This window comes from Peromyscus californicus, unplaced genomic scaffold (genome assembly GCF_007827085.1).
Source record: "Peromyscus californicus insignis strain IS unplaced genomic scaffold, ASM782708v3 Scaffold_21__1_contigs__length_65335640, whole genome shotgun sequence".
In the NCBI taxonomy this organism is placed as follows: Eukaryota; Metazoa; Chordata; class Mammalia; order Rodentia; family Cricetidae; genus Peromyscus; species Peromyscus californicus.
The window spans coordinates 63467391-63491014 of NW_026294514.1; the positions used below are offsets into that span (position 1 = coordinate 63467391).

At 49.7% G+C, this 23624-nt stretch overlaps 1 protein-coding gene across 1 annotated transcript; it reads right to left on the reverse strand.

The window, feature by feature from the left end:
- Positions 1–624: 624 nt before the first annotated feature.
- Itm2c (integral membrane protein 2C) lies at positions 625–14893 on the reverse strand. The gene is made up of 6 exons (XM_052750547.1): positions 14670–14893; positions 5915–6055; positions 3938–4126; positions 2823–2933; positions 2194–2344; positions 625–1768 (listed from the first exon to the last, which is right to left on the reverse strand). The coding sequence occupies exons 1-6, from the start codon at positions 14793–14795 to the stop codon at positions 1677–1679; spliced, it is 810 nt and encodes a 269-aa protein (XP_052606507.1). The 5' UTR covers positions 14796–14893; the 3' UTR covers positions 625–1676.
- Between the last annotated feature and the right edge of the window lie 8731 nt (positions 14894–23624).

Here is a 23624-nt window from a genome sequence, read left to right on the forward strand (position 1 = left end):
ACTGAATGGGTCAAGTCCAAAAACAAATCTGGCAAGCACTGTGGTGGATTGCATTATATTTAGAATATAAGCAAAACAAATCATGCAAGAGGTCCTGTGTTCAGATAAGGTGTGTCTGCATGTCCCCACCCACCCTCAATCCCAGGGCACCATTCCATTCTACTGCCTGTGTCCACTTACTAAGGCCCTCGCCAGCCCTCTCTGCCTCCTTCCCTGGAGAACTTGACCCTGCAACTATTTCTGATCCACCAAGAACAATTACTAATTTCCTAGGCATCGTGGTAAATATGACACTGTCCTTGTGCCTAAGGACACGCAATAATGATTGTCTGTCACGAACCATGCAGCAGGGTGCTTTATCTGCACTCTAAAGCAGCTTGACCTTGAGTGGTTCCCTAAAGCTCTCTGGGTACTTCCAGCTACAAATGTGAGCACAACTTGGCTCAGGCCTTAGTCCAGGGGATCTAGGAAAGCAAGGGAGGGGACACCCCACACTCCCTTCCTGACCCAGGGAATGCCAAGGTCCGTTGGCTTCTTCCTGTCCCCCACCCCCATTACTTTGTCCTCAGAGCACTCCAACCCATAAGATACCCATAACTAGCCATAGCCACGACACCAGGGCCATGAGTTTGTTTTTTTTTTTTTAATTTTCTACAGACACTTCTGAAAAGAGATCTAATAGAGAAAATATACAAAGCATTTGAGAGCTTCACCGCCATGGAGAGCCCAAGTCTGACCCGAGGTGCCAAAGCCTCTCCCAGGCTCAGGGCTGAGGGCGACCAGCACGAACATCAGTAAAAACATGCAAAAGAAGGAAAGGAGAAACATCACACACCCCTGGACAGTGGGGATAGATCCGGAACGGAAGAGGAAGCAGGGATGAAAGTACCAGGTGGCTCTTCTTCCCGCTTCCATCTTTTCCAGTAGCCCTGGCATGGAGGAAGAGGCATGTGCCCCACCCACTGCCAGGGCCCGCAGCTCACAGCTGGTGACTTCTGTACCCACCTGCTCCTGTGTTCCTAGGCGCCAGGCCAGGGCGGCCCAGCTCCTCATTTCTTTGGTTCCACTCAGAGAACAGTTGTGCTTAGCAGACTCATCCCACCCTCAAACTCCAGGCTCCTGCCGGCGGGACGAAGGCACTGACATGAATCCCAGGGAGAGCCCAGGATAGCCCTGCTCTTGTGCTCTGATGGGTCCAACCCAGGACACATTTCCCCACCCTTAGTCCACACTTAGGCCTAAGAACCAGGAGAACAGAGGAAGTGTGCTGTGCATGAAGAAAGTCTTTGGGGACTTGCCCAATTGTGGGGGTGCTATTTCTGAACCCCATGCCAAGCCTCATCCATGCTCTTGCCCCTGACCCGGGCTTTCACATATCCAGCCCCTCCCTTTAGTCCTTCCCCTTGGCCCAGCCACTGGGGAGTTGAATTAAAACAACGATTACAGAAACCATCTTGGGCAACTGTCCCCTCACACCTGAAAGACCAGCAGACACAGAGGTCCCCTCGAGAGATCACGGCCCTGGTACAGAGAGGAGGGTGGGACTGGAAAGAATAGTGGAACATGTCACATCTATGGAAAAGTGCCCAAGGTACAAGCTAAGCAAAGGGAGGAGGAGGGCCGGAGAGCGGCCAGGAGGAGGAAGAAGAGGGCAGGGCGGGCCTGGAGGGAAGGCCTCACACCACCCCGCAGATGAGCGTCTCCACCACGAAGGTGTTCTCAAAGTGACGGATGGCATTGCAGTTCTTGGCCCCACGTTTGTTGATCCCTGGGAAGAAAAAAGAAAGTCCCAGTTAGGCCTGTGTCCAGGCCCAGAAAGATGGCCAGCCTCTGAGCCTGAGAGCCCTGGGGCCTGGCAAGGCAGACAGGGGAAAGCCAGAAAGTGACACCCCAAAACAGCACCATGAAGTAGAGAGTGCTCCTAAGTCAGGCTCACTATGTGCCTGTCATAGCTCTGCTGTTAAAACCTTCAAGGTGCTACTTTACCCTCTGTGCCTCAGTTTCCTTTAAAATGCACAGTTAGAATAAAAATGATGATGACAGTGGTGAGGATAAGTGAGGCAATGCCCGGCACGTCCTAAGTGCTTGACTGACATTCACTGCAGTTAGGCTATAATTGCTGCTAGGATGGCTGAGCTAGGTCCTGTCAGAGCCTGGCTGGGGTTTGGAGCCTGGGACACATCTGTCACTCACGCCTCCGGGTGGCCCGGCGCCGCAGTCGGTACGTGTCCTTCCCATTGCACAGATGGTAGATGAAGGAGCCCAGAGCCTCCTTGTCACTGACAAGCTCCGTCACCACCATCTCCTCCTGGATGATGTACGTCTGTGGGAGGTAGGTTCCTCTCTGCAAAATGGAGGAGGTGGGGGTAGTATGTCAAATCACGGCCTTCAGGCCCCTCCCACTGCCCACTTTCCCCTGGGGCTCCCCCACACCCTTGTTCTACATCTGAAATGACTACTGTCCCAACACACTACTTTCTCACTCCCAGAAGCCCTTTGATAGCCAACGCCGGCACCTGTCCTATACTGTGGTGAGCTTTGGCATGTGTGCATGTCTGGCCTCCCACTTTAAGGGAAGTGCTCCTGGAGATAGGGCCTGCACCCACTGCCCTCACTACTGACCCAAAGCATGCATTTGAATGCCAACTCACTTGGCATTCTGTGAGTTGGGGAGAGGAAAAGGGGAAACGACTCTGAGGATGTGGCTCAAGAATGGTGGAGAAGCAATCCTTTGTGGGTGCAGGGACAGTGTCCCAGACTCCCCCTTTAGGCTTGGTCTCCTCAGGGGAGGGGACAGGTATGAACAATAAGAGGCTGCCCACCTTCACATTCATGAGGAGCTCCCAGAAGTTTCGAGGGGGTAGCACAATGGTGGTGTTGAGTTCGATAACGTAGCACTTGTCCAGGGAGATGTCGTGGTAGGCAGTGAGACCCTAGGAGGGAGGAGGTATCCGTCAGTCTCTGTGGAAGGCAAAGGCCTGGACCAGGCCAGCCTGCTGGGGGTTTTCAGCCAGCAGAGGTCTGAATCCTACCGGGCCATCAATGGGGTCTGGGGTCTCAGGAGTGGTGCCCTCCCCCAAGTTCCTGGACATCCAGCTAGGGAGTGCCCCCTCCTCCTGCTCCTCTCTAGGCTGGTGGACGTGCCACTTAACAGACAAGAGCACACTGGTTGTTCAAGGCCTCCGCTGCTATAAATGGTCTTTCTGGGGATTGCACAGCTAGTGAGGAGAAGGGCATACGATTATATCCCACTATGCATTTCATCAAAATGGTGAGGTCTAGCTGGCCTTATGGGACACAGGAGCAAGTTCCTGGCCACCTCCAATCCCCAGCAAGGTCCCTTGCCTCAGGGAGGCATGCTACACTGCAGGATCCAGAGGCCACTGCTACAGAACACTCAAGGAAGCGCTGGGTTAACACAGAAGCTTGGAAGGCCTAGGGAAGAAGACTGAAGCCTACGTCTCACTGATCTCAAAAGCAGCCAGGGACAAGAGTGGCGACCTCAAGGAGGAAGGGAACCGACTGGAAAAAAGCAAGAGGGAACCTTTCTGAGTGCTGGCGGGGAGCCCGACTTTATCGGGGTGTTGTTACACAAATAGACACCCGCTCGGCTGTACACTGTGATGGTGGCTGTACAAATGCAAACAGATCCAGGACCCTTGGCCTCACAGGGACAGCCAACCCCTATAACTGTCAGAAAGCCCAGGACAAAGCGGTCCACCCCGACCCTAGTCTGCCACTGGCAATAACCAACAGTACTACCTTCATAATAAAAGCAGTATCTAAAGGCCAGTTAAGGTGACCAAAGACACCTGCTGTACAGCGTACATACAACCCTTGTTGGTGTTCTTACTCCTTGCTCTGGGTCCCCAGAACACTCTCTACTGCCCCACCCCAGATCCCAGTCACCTACTAGCCACCCACAAATCAGCCTCACCCGCTGGAAGTCATGGATAATGTCTGCAGGGTCCCCACCACCAAACTGGGGCACAGGGACATTGATGCGTTCATAGTTCTCCTCAAGATAGATTTTCACATCTTCCTCCAGTTCCATCCGAGTCCGGATCTGGGAGGACAGGGAGTCTTCGTAGAGCACGCCACAGTGGAAGAGGTTATCTCGGGCCAGCTGCACAAGGTGAGGGGAGAGGCAGACAGTCACACAGGGTGGTGACACAGCCACACTGCCTGTCTGCCTACTTCAGATCTGGGAAGCAGGCAGGGTGGAACCTAAGACTTTCTCAGAGACGGGGAAACAGAGGAATGGGGAGGTAGGTCAGAGTCCAGGTCTGCTAGTAAGGAGAGAGAAGCTGGATCTCAGAGAAGTCACTTCAGCCTCACAAATGAAGGGCAGGATAAACAGGTTCCTAGGTGGAAGACTACTCTGAGCCTCAGTTTCCCTATCTGTAAAGCATAAGATCCCAAAGGCCTACCTGGTCTCAAAGTCTTAGATCTGTGAAATGGCCAGGCAAATAAGAAGAGGACCCACTATCCCTGTGGAGGGACAGAACAGTAAATCCTACAGAAAGCTCGGGTAGGCAGGAGGGAGAAGCCAAGGGACGAACAGGCTGGGAACACCACCAGGGGTGCCTGCCTGCAGACACTTGGGTAGAAGATAAGATGGGTAGGTGAAGAGCTCCAAGACAATGCCACTCCATTCCCATGCTCTTCTCATGGATAAATCTCACCCCACTCCTGGCCTTGCCCTGCCCCACCAGGCAGATGGCTCCATCGCCCATCATCCAGGGGAAGTAAGATGGTATTACTGGTGATGAGGCCACCACCCTGTCTTCTCTAGAAACTCAGAGGCTCCTAGGGACTCCATGACATGTACTGGGCAGAATTCCACCCCCTTCTTAGTCCGAGGAGAGATTCTGCTAGGATGATGGAACATCCGGCCACATGGGAGCCCTGAGGGCTTGAGGAAGCCAGGGGCAGACCCGACATGGCTAACAGGCCAACCGTAGACTGCCCCAGGGACGGTCTGGAACACCCACGCTTCCCGGGAAGTGGGGTGGGGTGAGGAACCCTTCAAAAGCACACACAAGGTCTGGGAAGAGAGGAGACAGAGCAGAGGCTCTGCAGGAAAAGACCAGGAGAGGGTCCTGCCCCGGAGAGCGAGGACACCAATGTAAAAGGCTAGCCTTGAAGGTGCAGTTAGTTAGCCTGCTGTCCGGGGAAGTTCCAAAGGTGAGAGAGATGTGGGAGTTGAAGTCCCCAGGGCACAGGTCCACAGAGCACAAACTCTCAGGTAATTTCTAGTGTGGAAAAGCTAGGTGACAACAACCTTAAAAGCTTAGAAGATGTAAGGGTCAGCTGGGTCCACAGTGACTGGAAACCCTAGACCGTAAGACACCCTGAGCTTCCCTGTTGATCCACCCATGTTTTATCTCTCAAGCTACTTATACTTCAGTTCAATTCAGTACTCAAGTATGGTAACCCTTCCTCTTCCCCGGGTCTGGGTGGTCCAGCTTTGGGCCTAAATCTCTAGTGGGTATGTGTTGGGGAAGACAAGTGAGCTCCCCTGTAGACCTTGAAGCAGGCTGTGGTAAACCATGCATAAGCTGCCCAGCACTCAAATCCAAATGTCCACACAAGGAAAGTACGACCCCTAGATACAAGGTCTGAGCTCCAGAGATTCATAAACTCCCAACCTCTCTCCTGATGACAGTGCTTCAGAGCAACACTGGCCATTGGGGGTAGGAGTGGGGTGACTGGATCCTTGCTTGACTCTCTCTCCAGAATAAGAGGTGAGGCAAGGCAAGGGGACACTGGGAAGGAATGAGGACTGTCTTCTAGGCATGCCTGGGCCAGGGTCTTCCTACTTTCCCTTCATGTGATCCCCATGCCCTCAGCAGACTTCCTTTACCCATGTCTTGGTGCTAGCCTTCCCCCATCCATCTGCCTGGCTCCTCACCTGAGCAAGGAAGAAGTATCTGTAGATGTAGACGGAGGCAAAGACAAGGCCCATGAGCAGCACCACCATGCCCATAGACAGGTAGCACACGCCACCCACGGAGCCCCCTTTCCTGGAGCGCTGGCGAGGGGGGCGCTCCTCCTGTGAACAGAAGTGCTGTGGTCAATGAGATGCCCCAGAGGGTACCACTCTTCTGAATTCCTCATCCCCTAAGTGAGATCACCCCTCTAGCTGGGCTCGGAGCCCTGGGGTGGGGGTGGGGGACAGAAGGACAACAGATTGTCTGAAAGGAGGAACTTGGACAAAGTCCGTGTCCCCCCACCCCCGCCAAACTGGAAAGAAACGGAAACTTGCCTGGAAGCACACTTTGAATTACCTGAATTTAGATCCTGTTACTGGACCAGCTTAACCACCCTCTAGTCCAGTGGTTCTCAACCTATGGGGTGCAACCCCTTTGGCAAGCCTCTTTCTCAAAAAAAAAAAAAAATTCACATTACGATTCATAACAGGAGCAAAATTACAGTTATGAAGGAGCAATGACAATAATTTTATGGTTGGGGGAGTCACCCCAACACGAGGAACTATATTAAAGGGTTGCATTATTGGAAGGTTGAGAACCACTGCTCTAGTCATTCAAACATAAAATAGGGCACATCAGATGGCATGAGTGACTGGATTAGACCAAGGAGTTCATGGGAGCTAGAACGCATCTGGTAGGCTAAGTGCTGCTGTCCTGGGTGATGGGGAGGCAAGAAAGAGCAGAGCTGGAGAGTGACAAGACCTGATCTGTAAGGTGGAGGCGCAGGATGGGCTGGGATGAGGACAGTGGGTGATGGGGCATGTATTAGTTACTTTTCTTGTGGCTGTGGACCCTGAGAAGAAACAGCCTGAGGACGGAAGAGTGTGCTTTACGTCACAGTCCATCACGGTGTGGATCTGCACAGTACATGCTCACATCTGGGAGATCGAGTGGCACAGAGATGAATGCTGGCACTCAGCCAGCTCCCTCCACTTGCCCTTTGTATTCAGTCTGGGACTTCAGCCCACAGGCTAGTGCTACCCACATTTAGAGCGAGTCTCTCCTCCTTCCACTTTATGTCTGTGGGAAAACCTTCACAAACACATGCAAAGGTATGTCTTAATCTAATCAGGCTGACAAGTGAAATTAGCCAATCATGGATGGATGTGGAAGTTTCGGGAATCTACAATGATGATCACTGACTGAGGGAGGCAGGGGCTCTGGGAGGCCCAGAGGATACAGGCACAGGTGCTCATCGCTAGCCAAGCAGCCCTGGGCCTGCTGCAGTCCCCGTACTGACCTGTCCCTCCACTGTGTCATACGTAAAGTGCACAAGATGGAACTTGAAGCATCTGGAAGCCCTCACTAGGAAAGAAACATGACTGTCTGGGAGGCAAGGCCACAGGTCCCACGAAAGAACCTGCTTCAGGAGCCAGGACTCTCGGACTCACCTCCAGGCCACACATGTCTGGGCTGGTGGATGGTCTGTGAGTATGAAATCACCAGGACTACTCTGCCTGGGACTGGAGAGGACCTGAGGGCCACCTCTTGACTATCTCTTTCCCCCTACAGTAGCCCAGGCTGGCCCTCATCTATCCATGGTGATGCTACAGGCACCACCAGGCTTGTTTCTTCCTCTAGTGTCCACCATTGACCCTGTTTTTTTTTTTTTTACACCATTCAGATATGGCCAAGAGAGGTCAAAGGTCAATATCTACAGAACTCCCTTCCCAACATTGAGAAGACGAGCCGACTGGGGAATGGAGTTTTTCCATAGGCCTTAGGTAAGCAGGTCTGATTGACCCCCTCTTCCATTTCCAGCCAGACATTGTGGGATTGTGTCATTTCTCTTTTTTTCAAGAGGTGTTGGGAGGGTGAGGACATGGCCGTCTAGTTACTTAGGACAAGCACTTAACACAGCAAAGGGGTCCTGGGCTTGGGCCTTAGGAGTAGGGTGAACCCCACCAGAGGGTCTGATTCCCCACGGTCTGGCACTCTCCAACCCAATCTCTAGGAAAGGGACAGAAAATGTCTTGGGTTCCCACATCCACAGTGGGGACCCTCCCACAAGATCAAACCTTGGCCACCCTGCACCCTACTCCTGGTTCTGGCCTCCAGGAAACTGGTTTAGGACAGCTGCTGACCGGAGCGGCAGGGGCTGCCACGGCTTTGCAATTGCACTTTGCGATCCTGTGGTCATACGTGATCCCAAGAAAGGTCTAGTGGCCTGGCATGGTGGCGCATGCCTTTAATCCTAGCACTTGGGAGGCAGAGGCAGGCAGATCTCTGTGAGTTCAAGGCCAGCCTGGTCTACAAAGTGAGTTCCAGGACAGCCAGAGCTGTTGTTAAACAGAGAAACCCCATCTTGAAAAACAAAAAAACCAACCAACCAAACAAAAAAAACCAAAAAAAAAAAAAAACAAAAAAAAACCCAAAAACAAAAACCAAGTGCCTAGCTTAGAAGCAGGAAAGATTGCCCTTGGGGCACAATACATTCCAAGACCACACTGTATCTAGATGGTTGGCGGAGCTACTGGGTCCAGAGTAGGGATCATCCATCCCGAGGTCATCTGAGGTGACCAGCCTCCAGGGATTAAAAGAGACAATGAACCTGAAAGCTCTTTGTAGAGGACAAACTATGGGATAAAAATAGTAGATCTGTGGGCCAGGCCTTCCCTTCTAGGGCCGCCATTGCAGCTATTCTTCCGCTCTGGTGTTTCTGGAAAACCAGAAGAGCTAGCTTGGGAGAGCTAGCGAGGAAATAAAGGAGAAGTGGGGGAGGGGCACGGCGAACTGTGTGAGAGTGTGCTATGCACATGGAAACCACAGGCGAGCCTTCCAGCCTTGCACCTGTGGCCAACATCCGCTAGCCTGGGAAGCTCTGGCTAGTCCAGGTCCTCACGGACTCGGGGACGGGGTGGACACAGAGACTTCTTGAAGGGAGGCAGGGAGAGGTGAGGACTTGGCAGGCAGGAGTTGAGGCTGCAATGGCCCCAGGTGAAGGAAGAGTGGTCATGTGTAATCTGACCAGGACCCTTGACTGGAAAGACTGGGGATCCCCTCACCTTACCCAGCTTGGGTGGTATCTATACACATTTAGTAGTCAGAACAATGAGGGAGATGAAACTATTCCACTCTCAATATCTCAATATATTTCTTTGATGGATTCCCAGTTGGTTATTAGAGAAAGTGCAGCCCTCTGCAGACCTGGCAGATGTGGGTGGGCTCTGAAAGCTGTTCTTTTTCTAGAAGGAATTGACATCCATTTGCACCAGAGGAGTGCCCAGAGGCCGTCTCTCAGATCCCATGCCTGTCTAGGAAAGATCTTCTGGCAATTGAGCAGCAGGGATTGAGCTCAGACACACAGCTTGCCCTGCTTGGTCTCCCCAGAGGTAACTGTTACCTGGGAAACATCTTCTGAAGATGTTAACCTTGCCCCCATGTGTTCTCATCCCCTCCATGACTTGCATGGCCCCTCACCAGCTGCCTCAAATCCCTGTTTCTTCCTGTAGCTCATTATACTGTGTAAGCTTCAGCTATCTGGCCTTTTCTTTAAGACTTCAACCTTGTTTATGGCTCCTGTATTGATGCATATATAAAATTTAGTTTGTTTTTCCTGTGAATCCGTTTCCTGTCAGTTCATTTCATGGTCTAAAATTATCAAACCCTTCAGAGGGGAAAAAGGAAAGCGTAAATCTTCCCTGTGCTAATGATGGCTCTTGTTCACCTCTTTTGACACAAAGCTGGGGCTCCATCATCTCGCTGCCCATCCAACACTCCGGCCTGTTGAACCAAACCCTCAGAAACACAGGACTGAGCAGACCTGCTGGAAGTGAGGGCTGGCAAGGAAATCTCGGATGTCTCTACTTGAGGACAAAAAGCCCAGCACTGCTTTTGTCTGCTGGACAGTCAAAGCCAAGGTTTAACTTCCAACCCTAGAAGGCTTGCTGTCCCCACTGGGGGGCCACTGTAGACTGTGATCTCACACAAGCAGAGACCTTTGGAGTCTGAGGATCATGGGGTAGCAGTGAAGGGCGGCCAGCTAGCCTTCTGGTGGGATAGCCTCCACTCTAGCTGCTTCCTCCCTTGTCCTGCTGGAGACCAGAGAAATGTTGCTCTCCCTCCCCCATGCAACAGTTACCAACAGTCAGGCACTGGGGGCTTCCCTTTAGAAAGTGGAAAGATGGTGCATAGTGTTTCCAAGGCAACAAGCCCTCTGAGCAAAATGCCTCTCTGCACACTCATGTTAGGGATGTGAGCCAGACGTCTGGGGACCCAAGAGGGGTCTGGGCCTCAGCCTTCAGGCTTTTCTGGGCTTTCAACAGTGCTCATAAGATAATTAGCAAAGCCAGGGGCAGAATGGATAGAAAACCACCAACTGAAACACAGCTCAGCTGAGATACAGTTCAAAGGATGATAGCTCTGTCTCCCACCCCTCAGTAACAATGCCAAAATACAAGTGGATTATGCTACAATTGAAGGATACTTGGTGGGAAGCAGGGAAGGACGGAGATATCGACTTTGCAAGCACAGGTGAAAGGCTGAGGACTGTCAAGCCGTCTCCACCCCAATCCTATCCTTGGCATTTTTCTCTTTCCCAGGCTTCAGGCCGCTGTTCACAGAGGCAAGGATGCCAAAGGGTGTGTGTGAGACAGACCGACAGACAGACTGAGGCCTTGCTGGGGGTGGGAGGCAGGCGAATACCCACTGTCCCTGAGCACTAGTGCACAGATGGTCAAGAAGCAGAGTCATCACCTGAGTATACGGCACGCATAGCCAAGGTCCAGAGGTTTCTCATCAGAGACCTCCCACCCCTACCCACTCCAGTCTGAGGCCTCCGGGGGCAGGCTGCAGCTACGAGGATCCCTGTGTCTGGCTGGACCCAGAATTCCCTCTCCTCCTCCATCCAGACAGCCCAGGCTTCTCTAGAAAACAAAAGGCTCAGAAAGGATCTGAAGCAGAAAGAAACGAGGCTGGAGGCTGGACGATCTCTTCTCACTCACAAACCAAGAACTGGAGACTCCCAGGACAGAGGGGAAAGCCCAGCTGTGTGGCTGAGGTTTTAATCATAAGCATTTTTTCCCCCTTGGGAAGAGAAACTCCCCCTCATAAGCAGTCTGCTGACAGCCTTGAACAGCGGAGCCAGGGGAAGACAGAAAGGAGAGGGAACCAGCAGGGGGAAAGGGGGTGCAGAAAAACCCAGCAGAGCAACTCTTCTTTCTGGAAGTTCCCATTCTGCTAACACGGGGAAGGACACGGGGCTGGGCTGCCTCTTTGAAGGTCATTATGGCCTAGCCCTCTCAGCCAGGAAGACCAGCTCTCCTAGCTGGCAAGGAACAGACAGCCCCTTCCCTTACTCGTCCTCCTGCCAAGAGCCTGAGGACAGGGACACACACACACACACACACACACACACACACACACACACACACAGAGTGAAATCTGACCCACAGGTATGTGGGCTGAGGGAGGGGGGTACTCAAGGGCCATTAATCAAAGACAAATGCCACCGAGAAAATTACAGAGCTGAGAAGACGGCTGAATTTAATGTGTTTCCTTCTTTGCAGCCCCCATCCCTGGGGCCTATGTGCACGCATGTGTGTACAGTCAGTCGGTGGGAGAGGGGTGAGAATGGGCCTCCAAAGGGGAGGAGGGGAGGAGTGACCACTTGGTTGTATGCAGGAGGGTCTCAAACACATGCTTCAGTGACGAGCTTCCCACTGGGGCCACGCCATGGCTGCAGGTTCCTCATTATTGAAGTCTAACTGACATGTGGAGATGCTGGGGAGCTGTAGGTCCAGGTGGCCCCCCAATCCCACCCCTCCCCCAACCAGCCTAGGAACTTCCTTCTAGTCTGAGGTCTGGGAACAAGTCTTGTTTCAGTATTTGCTCAGGAGGGGCAGGTCTTGTGGGGAGGTTGCCCTGCTGCAGCTTTCCCTGTCCCCCCCCCCCCCCCCACACACACACACCAGGCCTGGACACAGGCTGACAAGAGCCCAAAGGCCCCAGCTCCCTCATCCGTTGAGTGGTCCTTTGGAGACCACAGGTTTTGAGTCAGTCAGAACACCAAGGAGGGACTCCAGGGTCATTCACAGTTAAAAGAGACCTTCTTCTAAGCTGCCTCATGGCTCGTCATCAGTATGGAACAAAATCCAAAAGCCCTGCCTTGATAAAACAGCTCCTGGGCCTCTGCATCCACCGACCTGCCCCTCTAGCCTCCTGGCTCATGTCTCAGGGCGCTGACAATGGCTCACGTTCTGTCTTGAATTACAGCTGTGCCATGGGCCTCTGCCCGCTCTTACTGCCATGCCAGGCACTGGGCAAGGGGAAATATGCCTGCTGGAATGGGAGAGCAAGAAGAAGCTTGCAGGAGTGAACTGTCTTTCACGGTCCTAGCAGCAGCCGAGACAGACAAAGCTGACACTCAATATCAATGGCCCCTTCACACCAGTTCAGAGCTTGGGCAAGCCATGTAGTGTGAGTTTACCAATAAACAGTTCTGTCTGAAAGTGTAGGTATTTTAATCCCTCCTCCTGACTGCCCAGCCTGCTCCCTCAGCTCCCTCCAGCCCAATAGTGATAAAGGAGGCTGCTGGGCAGGCTCCAGGCCATGACTAACACAGCACACAGGGCAGGGCAAGGTTGACATTTCCATTTCACGCTGGGTGAGGGCAGGGTGGGCTGATGAGCTTCAAAAGTCTGATAAAAGCAAGAAGCTGGACATTGGTTGTCGCTTGCGTTGTGCTGGTGGGAGAGACCAAAACAAACACCCTGCCTATCCAGAAATGGCTATCGAGAGGGGCTGCAGATGTAGAAATAGTACTGAAAAACCGTTCTCAAGGGGGAAAAAATGACACGAAGAGCTATTTCAGGGATACAGGCAGGCAAGCTCCCCCTCCCCCGCCCCAATGAGGAAGGAAAGATCTTTTCACCAGCAGAAAACATTGAAGAGTGGGCACTTGGCCCACAGAGACAACCACTGGTGGTCTTTAGAGGGTTGCCGTCCGGGAGGTTTTGCTCGAATAATAAAACCTCTTTTGTTCCTGGGACACCTTTCTTCCCCTCACCTAGCCTCTGATCCCTCACACTACATAAAAACCAACTACCTGGTCCTTCGAGGCTCATATTTTCTGTATGGCTTCTTCATCATTAGCCTGTGTTTTGTGTTAATCTGTAGACTGCCATCTTATTGCACAGACTTATATAACCAAGTCTTCGGAGGTTAATGAGAAAACTTGTAATTTCCTCGCACTGGGCTCAGCCATCCTATCCACACCATCAGCAGGCTGCCCTAGCATGTGCCCTGGGTAGAATCCGCTGGGACTTCCTTCTCAAGGGGTGATAATGACATTCTCAGAGCTGTTCGACTTTGTCCTCCCCCTCCTCAGATCTGTGGCATCAGGCAGTTGGGTTCCAGTTCCAGGTCTTAACAATCTGCCACTTAACCAGTTCCTGGGGCCCCATACCCAGATTGAAAGGAAAGGAGGGCCCCTCCCTGAAGTAGTAGAGGAGGATTAAGAGCCTGGGGCAAACTTTTAAAACTGCAAACCAGTTCAAGTATCTAAAGACTCCATCTAGTCTTCAGATGAAGAAGCTGCTCATGTGGGAGGTCCAGGGACCCTTCAACCCCGACCTGGGTGCTGCCCACGTCCCTGGCAATCTTCGGAGTCATAGTCTGCTCAGACTGGCCACTTCTGCATGACCCTCTCTTCTAGACCATTCTCCAAAAGCTCGCTAGGGCAAGACTGAAACAGAGCTTCAAAACTTGATCTGCGGAGGAGGAAGTGGAAGAGCTTTCTTAGTTCTGCCTGGATGGAAAGGCCAGGGCTTGGTGTGCCCTAGAACCGCTTGGGGGCGTGTGCAAGTGGCCAAGAAAACACCCTTACTGGAGCAAAAAGAAGCTCAGCTAGGTCAGCTTTCCTTCCCCTGTCAGTGATTGCCCTCAGTGATTGTCCCCACGAAACAATCCACACAGCAGACACTTTTCCATGGCGGAAATAACTGGGGTCCCCTCAGCCGGGGGAAGGCGGGGCACACCGAGGCCACTCCACACAAAGCCAGCTGAGTGACTAGGGATGCCGAGGGCACCGGGGCAGTGGGGAGCCCACGCAGCGGAGAGTAACAGTGCAGCTGCAGGCCGGAGAAGGAAGCGGAGAAGGAAGCCGGACCCGCAGGTGTGAAATGGGAGAAGGTTCATCACTTAAGGTTTGCCAGTTCCAACACCATCCCTCACCCACCACAGCCCCCCCATTTGGGGACCAAACCAATGTCACCTCCCCTTTTGTTACTGACCGGTTTCCCCAGCTAATTCCCCAACTAATCAGGCCCCATCACCCCACTTTAGGGAAACTAGGTTCAACCCTCCCATCCCCCACCCGGGGACTGGCTTCCCGGCCCCTCCCCCTTGATTGGAACCAGACGCAAACCCTCATCACCATTTCCCAAACTTTCATGGGCCCGCCACCTTCCTTTATCTTGGAACTGGGCACCTCGGGGCCCTCACATTTGGAAGAGACTCTGTGAGCATCCCCACTTTAGGACTGCTTTGCTTTCGACTGCCGCTTTGGGGAAGGACCCAAGACCCTTTCCCAGTTAGGAATAGACCAGCCTTTTTCAGACCTCTCTCCCCGACTCTGCTCGTGGCTCCGGGGTCCCTGGGGTCTTCGCGGCCACTGGGGAGTGCCTAGATCCCTCGACACCCCACCCCCACCCCCACCTGAGACCCTGTGCGTCTCACCCTCGCCGGCGTCAGCAGGATCTCCGCGGCCGGGGCAGATGCCGAGGCCGGGCCAGATGCCGCTGCCTTGTCGGCCTTATCGGCCTTGATGCCCGCCACCGCGGGCTGGAAACTGATCTTCACCATGGCTGCGCTAACCCGCGCCTGCTCCCTGCAGCCTCTGCCAGTGCAACCTCGAACAGTGCAGCTGCCTCTTGCTGCGCTGCAGGCACCGGAAGTTTAGATAGCTCCGGAGTCCTAGCCTCTATCCCCGCCCCGAACCCGCCCAGCCCCGTCCTCCACGGAAGGACCTGGCGCCTGCGCCGAGCTGCATCGCTCAGCACTGTAGCTGAAGAAGGTTGAGGCTCCTTCCACCTCTAGCTCATATTCATTCATTCAGTCCTCGCGCAGGAATTTGGTCCCCTGCCTTCTCTCTGCCTATGACAAGCATCTCCACACGTCGGTCAACACGGCGTTGCCCGGCAACGTGCTTCTAACAAACTGCATCTCCCTGCTCCTCTATATAGCCTCCTCTTTGGAGATGCTGAAGCTCCCCACCCCCCACGTCCGGTAACTCCTGTTCTCATGTTTTCCTCCTCCAACATTTGTTAGGCAAGAAAAGGGATTTCAAGCCCAGGCACCTAACTGCTTGCCTCTATCGTGAAGTCTGCATCCATCCCCTTCGCCTTAATTCTCCACCATGCCTCTTTATCCTTTATCCTGCAAAAACTTCATGGGGACGGGGTGGGGAACTTGTGGTGCACAAGACCAGTGATGCCTTGCAGGAGCTAAGTCGTGACTTGAAGACACTGAAAAGAATTACAGGGGCTGGATCAGAGGTTTGGGGTTCTATGCACGATTCTGCTCCTGCAAAGTATCATGGGTATTGGGGAGAAGCCAAGGATTGTGTTTCAGGGCCATCTCTTGACATCAAAGCCCTGGATCTTTTCTCACTGTCCCTACTCCAGGCCGTGATAGAACCTAGCATGCGGTACTTGGTGTCCATTCTGCTATGGTTGCTGATAATGGAAGGCAGGGAATTTTGCCAGCTTATTGAGGACAGTTCAGTAAGTTCCGCTGACCTCACCTACCTGTCAGGGCTTGGACAGTTGCCTTAGGCCTTTGGTGCCCAGGTGCTAGAACAGTATATCTTGGTTTAGATCTTGTATAAATCAGGCAGTCCGGAAGACAGACTGCTCAAGGCGGTAGAATATGGCACTGGAGGAATTGAGAAAGAGAATGGAGAGGTGTATTACATGCAGGAAAGGCAAATCCATAACCAGAATAAGTATCTACCCCAGTCAGGACTAAACATTACCCTTTCCACGAAGGAAGTTGTCCAATGTAATCAACCTGCCACTGGGGTGCTGGCTAGTTACCCCAGGGAATGGTGCTCAATGTTGGTCCCTGCTTCTGGCATAGCTGGCATTCAGTCACAGCTGCAACTAGATTGCTTTGGTGAGTGGAAGTCCATGTGGCCGAGTCCAAGCACAGCCTCCATCTCTGTCACCATGGCCACTTTGTTCATGGGCCCATTGGGCATGGACAGGAATGTCTGGGTGTTGTAGAATATTATTTAAGGTGTGTTACTTTTGTTTATGCCTTGGAATGTTTGTTTAATGATGTAAATGAAAGGACCAAGCAGATGCCATAACAGGCTGCTCAGTCTTCTCTCAGAGATCAGGCCTCAATTTCAGTTTCCTGAGACTGAGCAAGCAGTCTCTGGGAGGGCTGTGAACAAAAGACATAGTCCTTGCAGTAGCTCCCTTTCTGCACGTACTCTGACTGCTCAAAGTTCAGCCAGATGTTTACTGTCTGGGACCCCTCACCAACTTAGAGTCTTGTGCATGAGTCAAGGACAGAGCCTAGACCACTGAGCCAGCCCCCACAGTCAGTACGTGCTTGGCCAGCCAGCCCCCATGGCGGCTCAAGGACAAAGCCTGGGACTTGTGCTGGACTGTCCCCAAAGTGATAATTGTAACCCCCAACCAGTAAATTCAAAGGTTACATACCCTCACCCAGTTAAAAGAGAACAGAGATAAAAATAAACCAATCCGAGTTGCACCTGTGCAAACCCCCCCCCAACCCCCATAAAGGGCTTGTGGTTTTTGCCTTTAAAAAGCTAGCCACACAAAGAAAGAGCAACTCCTCCGTGCCTCACTGTATTGGGTGTAGGAACGAGTTCCCTGTCTAGACTTGTATCTATAGAATAAACCTTGCTGTTGCATTCTGGACATCCAAGGTCTGCGGTGGTCTCTTTGGGGTCACAATCTGGTCATAACAGTAAAGATGTATTTGAGTAACTAAAATTCACCTATGGTCAGAAGGTTGAGTCTTGCAACTAGCTGACAGGAAGTGGTAGGGAGGAGCCAGGTGAAAAAGGTTTTATAAGGAGTGGCGAGGAGAAGTATAAGGGCTTTTTGGAGGATGCGAGCAAGGAGAGGAGGTGAGCTACTTGCTATTTAGCCTCTCTGAAGAGCAGAATTTCACCTTAACCTTTGAATCTTGAGTTCTTTAGAGGAACAGAGGTTAAGTTCCCTTCACAGCTGTGAAAGAGTCGGAGCCTGAGGGAACGGAATTCCCTCAGGCTGTGGTTTTTACAGCCTAATCCTGCTGGTAGCTGCAGAGTTGCAGTTGCTGATTTGGACAGCCGTGGCTTAAAAGGCAGCAACAATTTTAAAAAGGACAGCAGCTGGGGAAAGAGGCTGACTATCCACAGGATGGGTCATCCTATCTACTAGATTACTGAACTCCTCCTCAGCTGAAGTCACCTTTTGATGAGCATTTACATGGAGCATAAATATCTTCACATCCTTCACCCATTTGGAGAGATCTATCTACATACTTCTTCCCCAGATGTCTTTCTCACCAATTTTCCAATCATGCTCTTTCCAAGTCCCTGGCCATGCAGCTAATCCATTGGCTACAGCCCATGAATCAGTGAACAATCACACATTTGGCCTTTTCTCTTCCCAAACAAAATGTATGACCATGTGCACTGCTTGAAGTTCTGTCCTCTGTGAAGATTTCCCTTCCCTGGTATCTTTCAGAGTTTCCCAAAAGGAGATTGTAATGCTGAGCTGCCCATTTCGAGTGCCTGTATTTCATGGAAAACTGTCAGTAAACAAGACGGTACTTGTCTCTCCTCGGTCTACTTGTCACAGGACACCACTGTAACTTGAGTAAGTTCGCCCTCTGGAGTCCACTCCAAGATTAAAATCGCTAATGATGCATTATCCAGATGTGTTCCTATTGCTGTGTGTGGCTTTTTGAATTTCCTAGGGCTGGTTTAACAAAGTACCTCACCAAGAGACAGGAGAGCATTAACAGACACATTATGAGCCTAGATTATTTAAAATTTTTTTCATACACATGAATCTCATGGTATATGACTTTTGTGCATGTGTTTGGATCCTGAACACTAGGATTGTGGGAGTCTTTCATGTGGTGGGAATCAGGAGCCAGGTCATTCTCATTGTGTGATATTCTAGTGTACTCCAAAATTTGTTTCTCAATTCCAGAATTGGGAGGTGTTTGGATTGTATCTAGGTTGAGACTGCCACAAAAACACTACCACAGACAGCTGTCACAGCTGGCCCCGGTTATCAATGAACATTTGGACAACTTGCTGTGGGGCACTTACCTGGGAACCGAGTCTCACTTTGTGACAGATGTTCCAGGCAGGTTTCCAGGCCTGGGTGACAGAGCAGGCCACTCACACTTTCCATTACCATCTTGTCACACACTGGTCTCAGGGCTAATCCATAGAGCTAGGCATGTGACTCTGGACTATCTGGTAAAAAGGCTTTAGAGAGGCGGGTATGGTGGCTGCCTGGAGATGGAAGATCAGATCTCTACCCCCACCACTTCCTCACACAGGGGCCTCCTCATGAAGTTTCTTAATCTCACCAGAAGGCTGGCCTGTAGCAGTGGTAGGCAACAGTCACACTGACCCCCGTGGCTCTGGCATATACCATCGGTACCATGAAGCTGGAAAAGCCTCAGGCGAACAGTTCCCTTCACAGTGGTGACTACAATGTAACATTTCTTGGAATTGTTTTTATTTTATTTTATTAATAAGTGAGTGGGGGGCTATGTGCACACGAGTGCTTGTGTGTGATACATGTGGAGTATATGGTATGAGTGTATGCAGAAGCCAAATACTGACCTAGGATGTCTTTCTCTATTACTCTTCCCTATTCTTTTAAGATGGGATCTCTCACTGGACCTGAAGCTGGCTGAAGAGACAGGGGTCACCTGTCTCTGTCCCCTCCACTCAAATACTGGGTTTACAAACACATGCAGCATTTTACACACACTCTGGGGTTTTAAACTCAGGTCCTGATGCTTGCATAGCAAGTGCTCCTACCCATTGAGCCATCTCCTTAGTCCAGTAATACACTTTATACCTAAATTTTGTTTTTGTTTTTGTTATTTTTCTTTTTTTTTTTTTTTTTTTTTTTTTGGTTTTTCGAGATAGGGTTTCTCTGTGTAGCTTTGCGCCTTTCCTGGAACTCGCTTTGGAGACCAGGCTGGCCTCGAACTCACAGAGATCCGCCTGGCTCTGCCTCCCGAGTGCTGGGATTAAAGGCGTGCGCCACCACCGCCCGGCTTTTGTTATTTTTCAAGACAGGGTTTCTCTGTGTAGTTTTGGAGCCTGTCCTGGATCTCACTCTGTAGACCAGGCTGGCCTTGAACTCATAGAAATCTACCTGGCTCTGCCTCCTGAGTGCTGGGATTAAAGGCATGCACCACTGGCTTCTAAATTTTGTTTGTTTGGATTGGTTGGGTTTCTTGTTTTGGTTTTGTTTTTTTTAGATTTTGTTGTTGTTGTTTAAGACAGGATCTCTCTGTGTAGCTATGGCTGTTCTGGAACTCACTCTGTAGACCAGACTGGCCTTGAACTCACAGAGAATAACCTAAGTTTTTAAAAGGCGCTAAATTCCACCAAGGGTTTATAATACGAGTGGAGAGATACCCCATTCTTGGAAGGGAAGAAAATGAAATTGCTAGCTCTCTCTCAAAATAAGCAGATGTGATGAAAACTCTAAAGGATTTGGGGGGACAAATAAGGGAAGAATGGGAATTCTGTCTTGAAAAGCCACACACTACAATTGTCAGGAACTGAAAGAAGAAATTGTGGTGGCTGTTCTTGGTTGTCAGATTGACTACATCTGAAATTAACCAAAACTCAAATGACCGGAATACCTGTGAGGGATTTTATTTCTTCATTAAATCTTTGGAAGAGGGAAGACCCATTTTTGACCTTGATGTTTTGAGGCAGGAAAATCTATCTTTAATCTGGGCCACACTATCTGCTGGCAGCCTGTATATAAAGGATATGGAAGAAGGAAGCTTGCTCTCTTTGCCTGCTTGCCCTCACTCTAGCTGGAAAGTCCATCCCTTCACTGGCCTTAGGCCTATTTCTTTGGGAATCTGGTGTACACTGAAGACCAGCTGAGACATCCAGCCTCATGGACTGTACAACTACTGGATTCTTGGATCTTCCATTGGTAGACAACCATTGTTGGATGAGCTGGACCCCAGCCTGTAAGCCATTCTAATGATTCCCCTTTATATGTGTACACACACACACACACACACACACACACACACACACACACACACGTATGTATGTATAAATATACATACATACATACATACATACATATAGATTTATATCAGTTCTGTTTCTTTAGAGAACCCTGACTAATGCAGAAGTATTGATGGCTGGAAATGCTGAGGTAACCAAAGCAACAGTGTGAGAAGGAAATGCCAAGAAGATAAAACACACAGTGGGGACTTTCCAGTTTTACCAGAACTCGTGACAGACGCTTGAAATCTGAAGATACCATGAATGACAGCCTTGCATTCTGTGGGAACATGGTTAATACAGTGTAGATGTAGTTTAAAGGTTCATGTGCTAGAGGCCTGGTCCCCCATATGGCAATGTTGGGGGGAGGGGTAGGACTTTTAGGAAGTAGGGTCTGGTGGGAGGTATTTAGGTCCTAACTGGGGGCATTGCTCTTTGTAGCTGGAAGTTTCTCCAGTCCCCCCAGTCCTGCCCGGCCCCACAGTCCCACCCACGGTCCCACAGCCACCTATAAAATAATCACTCAGAGGCTTATATTAGTTACCAACTCTATGGCCTATGGCAGGCTTCTTGCTAACTAGCTCTTTCATCTTAAATTAACCCATTTTTATTAATCTGTGTATCATCACATGTTCTGTGGCTTTACTTGCGTCCCATTACATGTTGCTCCTTGGATGGCGGTCTGGTGTCTCCCTGCACTCTCCTTTCTCCTCTCACTATCTCTCTTGGATTTTCCCACCTGACTCCATCCTGCCCTGCCATAGGCCAATGCAGCTTTATTTACTAATCAATGGGAGCAGCATATATTCACAGCATACAGAAAGTCATCCCACAGCACTTCCCCTTTTTATCTAATAAAAAAGGAAAGTTTTAGCTTTACTATAGTAAAATTATATATAACAAAGCAGCTATCAAGTAAGAATTACAGTTACAATATCTAGTCTATTTATATTTGGCAAAATTAGAAAATATTTTACCATCTAAAGACCAAAGTTTAGCGTACAAATTAAGGGCGTTGTTCTGGAGGGCCTGGTAGACACAGGTGCAAATGTGACTATAATTACACCAAAATCATGGCACCTGAAATGGCCTCTTCAAGAAGTAGATGTCCAGTTTCTAGGGATTGGAACCCTATCTCAGGTAAAACAAAGTTCGAGATGGGTTGAGTGCATAGGGACAGAAAGGACAGAGAGGAAGGCTGAGGCCATATGTGGCAAATGTAGTGATGAATCTTTGGGGCTGAGATCTGTTACAGCAGTAGAATACCCAGATTAAAATTCCTCAGAAAAGGAATACAGACCAATGAGTGTTTCTTGGAATAACAGTATAAGATACTATATAAAAAAAAAAAAGCCACCAACCATTCAGGCTCTATATAAACAGAGCACAACCGTTGTTGAACTCTCAGAAGTACCAACAGCCTTACCTTTAAAATGGCTAACTGATGAACATGTCTGGGTTGGACAATGGCCTATGACAAAAGAGAAACTACAAGCTTTAGAACAGCTGGTTCAAGAGCAGTTAAATCCTCAACACATTGAAGAAACTACCAGTCCTTGGAATTCTCCTGTATTAAAAAGAAGTCTAGTAACTAGAGAATACTGACAGATCTGAGAGCTATTAATAAACTAATTCAGCCTATGGGCTCCCTACAGAGTGGGATGCCCTTGCCCTATTACCCAAACAATGACCTCTTATAGTTATTGACTTAAAAGACTTTCTTTACCATACCTTTACAAGAAAAGGATAGAGAAAAATTTGCCTTCACATTTCCTAATTATAATTCCCAGCCAGTCAAGAGATATCAATGGAAGGTCCTCCCACAGGGAGGGATAAATAGCCCTACCCTGTACCAATATTTTGTGCAAAAACCATTGGAAATAATTCATGTGAAATTTCCATGATCTATAATTTATCATTATATAGATGATATCTTATTAGCTGATCCAAAGTTAGGTACCTTAGAAAGCATGCTTGAAGAGGTAAAGAAAGTTTTACCTCACTAGGGGTGGTGCTTCAAGGTTGTAGCTAAAACAGCTACCCACTACAGCTCTTAGGGGAATTTAGGTATTTCTTATGGGACCCTCATCCTTTCTCATGAGAGGTTGTCAGGGAAGCCTGAACCTGGCTCTACTCAGTCTCTCTGGCTTTGGGTTTTCAAGATGCCTAGGTGCCCAGGAAGCTCTCACCATGAGCAATGTCAGTGCCATGCCCTTGATCCTCCAAAACTATGAGTTCAATAAGTCTCCTTTCTTTATGAAATTAGCCTGCCTCCAGCATTTTGTTATAATAATAAAGAACAGACTAATGCAGTGGAACACTGGAAGAACTCATAAGCATACAGGAGATGGAGTTCTTTTGAAAGAATCAACAAAAGAGATAATCTCTAGGAAATATAATTAATAATGAGAGAAAATGTCAATACAAAGAGAATGATTTTAAACCATAGGTATGGTTTAAATTATAAGGTCCTTTTACATACAGTTCTCTCTAATAAACAGAAACATTGTAAAGTGAGTGATGCTTTTTTCAGAAAAGTATAAATGGCCAAAATGGACCAGAGAAGAAGAAAATCATAATGGCTTATAGTTGAGGAAACTATTAAAAAACTTTCTCAGGCAATTGTCTTTTCCCAAATGGCTCTGAACAGGCAAGCCATTTAGCTGGCTGCCTCTCTCAGAGGGGAGGAACAGCTAATTCTAGTGATGTGCCGATTAATTTTAGGCAAAGATACATTCCGACAGAAAAATCCGACAAATACAAAAGAAAAACACCAGCCTGTCTCTATAGAGAGTCACAGTCCTCGGAGCAGGGAAGAGCATTAGGCAGGTCTCCTCCAAAACATGGTCACAGACTTCATGTTTGAGAGTCTGAGTGAGGAGAAGTATTAGGATAAAACTCACAATAGCACTGTTTATAACACCTCATTGTTTTCCAATTAAAATTAAAATATTTTGAGACAGGTTGCATTTGCCCAGGCTGACTTCAAACTTGCTAAATAGTATAGAATGACTTTGAACTCAAAACATTAAAAGAATTTTTTTATTATTTTATATGTATGCATGTTTTGCCTGCATAAGTCTGTGCATCATGTCTATGCAGTGAAGAGACCAGAAGGTGGTGTTGTATCCCCTGGAACTGGAGTTACAGACCACTGGAAGCCGCCATGTGGGTGCTGGGAATCGAACCCCATTCTCTGGAAGAGGAGCTAATGCTCTTTGTTTGCTTGTTTGTTGTTGTTTGTTTGTTGAGGCAGGTGGACCGCTGTGAGTTTGAGGCCAGTCTGATTCACAGAGCAGCCAGCGACCTTAACCACTGAGTTCTCTTCAGCCCAAACGTTGAATTTTTTATCTTCTTGCCTCTCTACCGCTTGAACGTTTGGA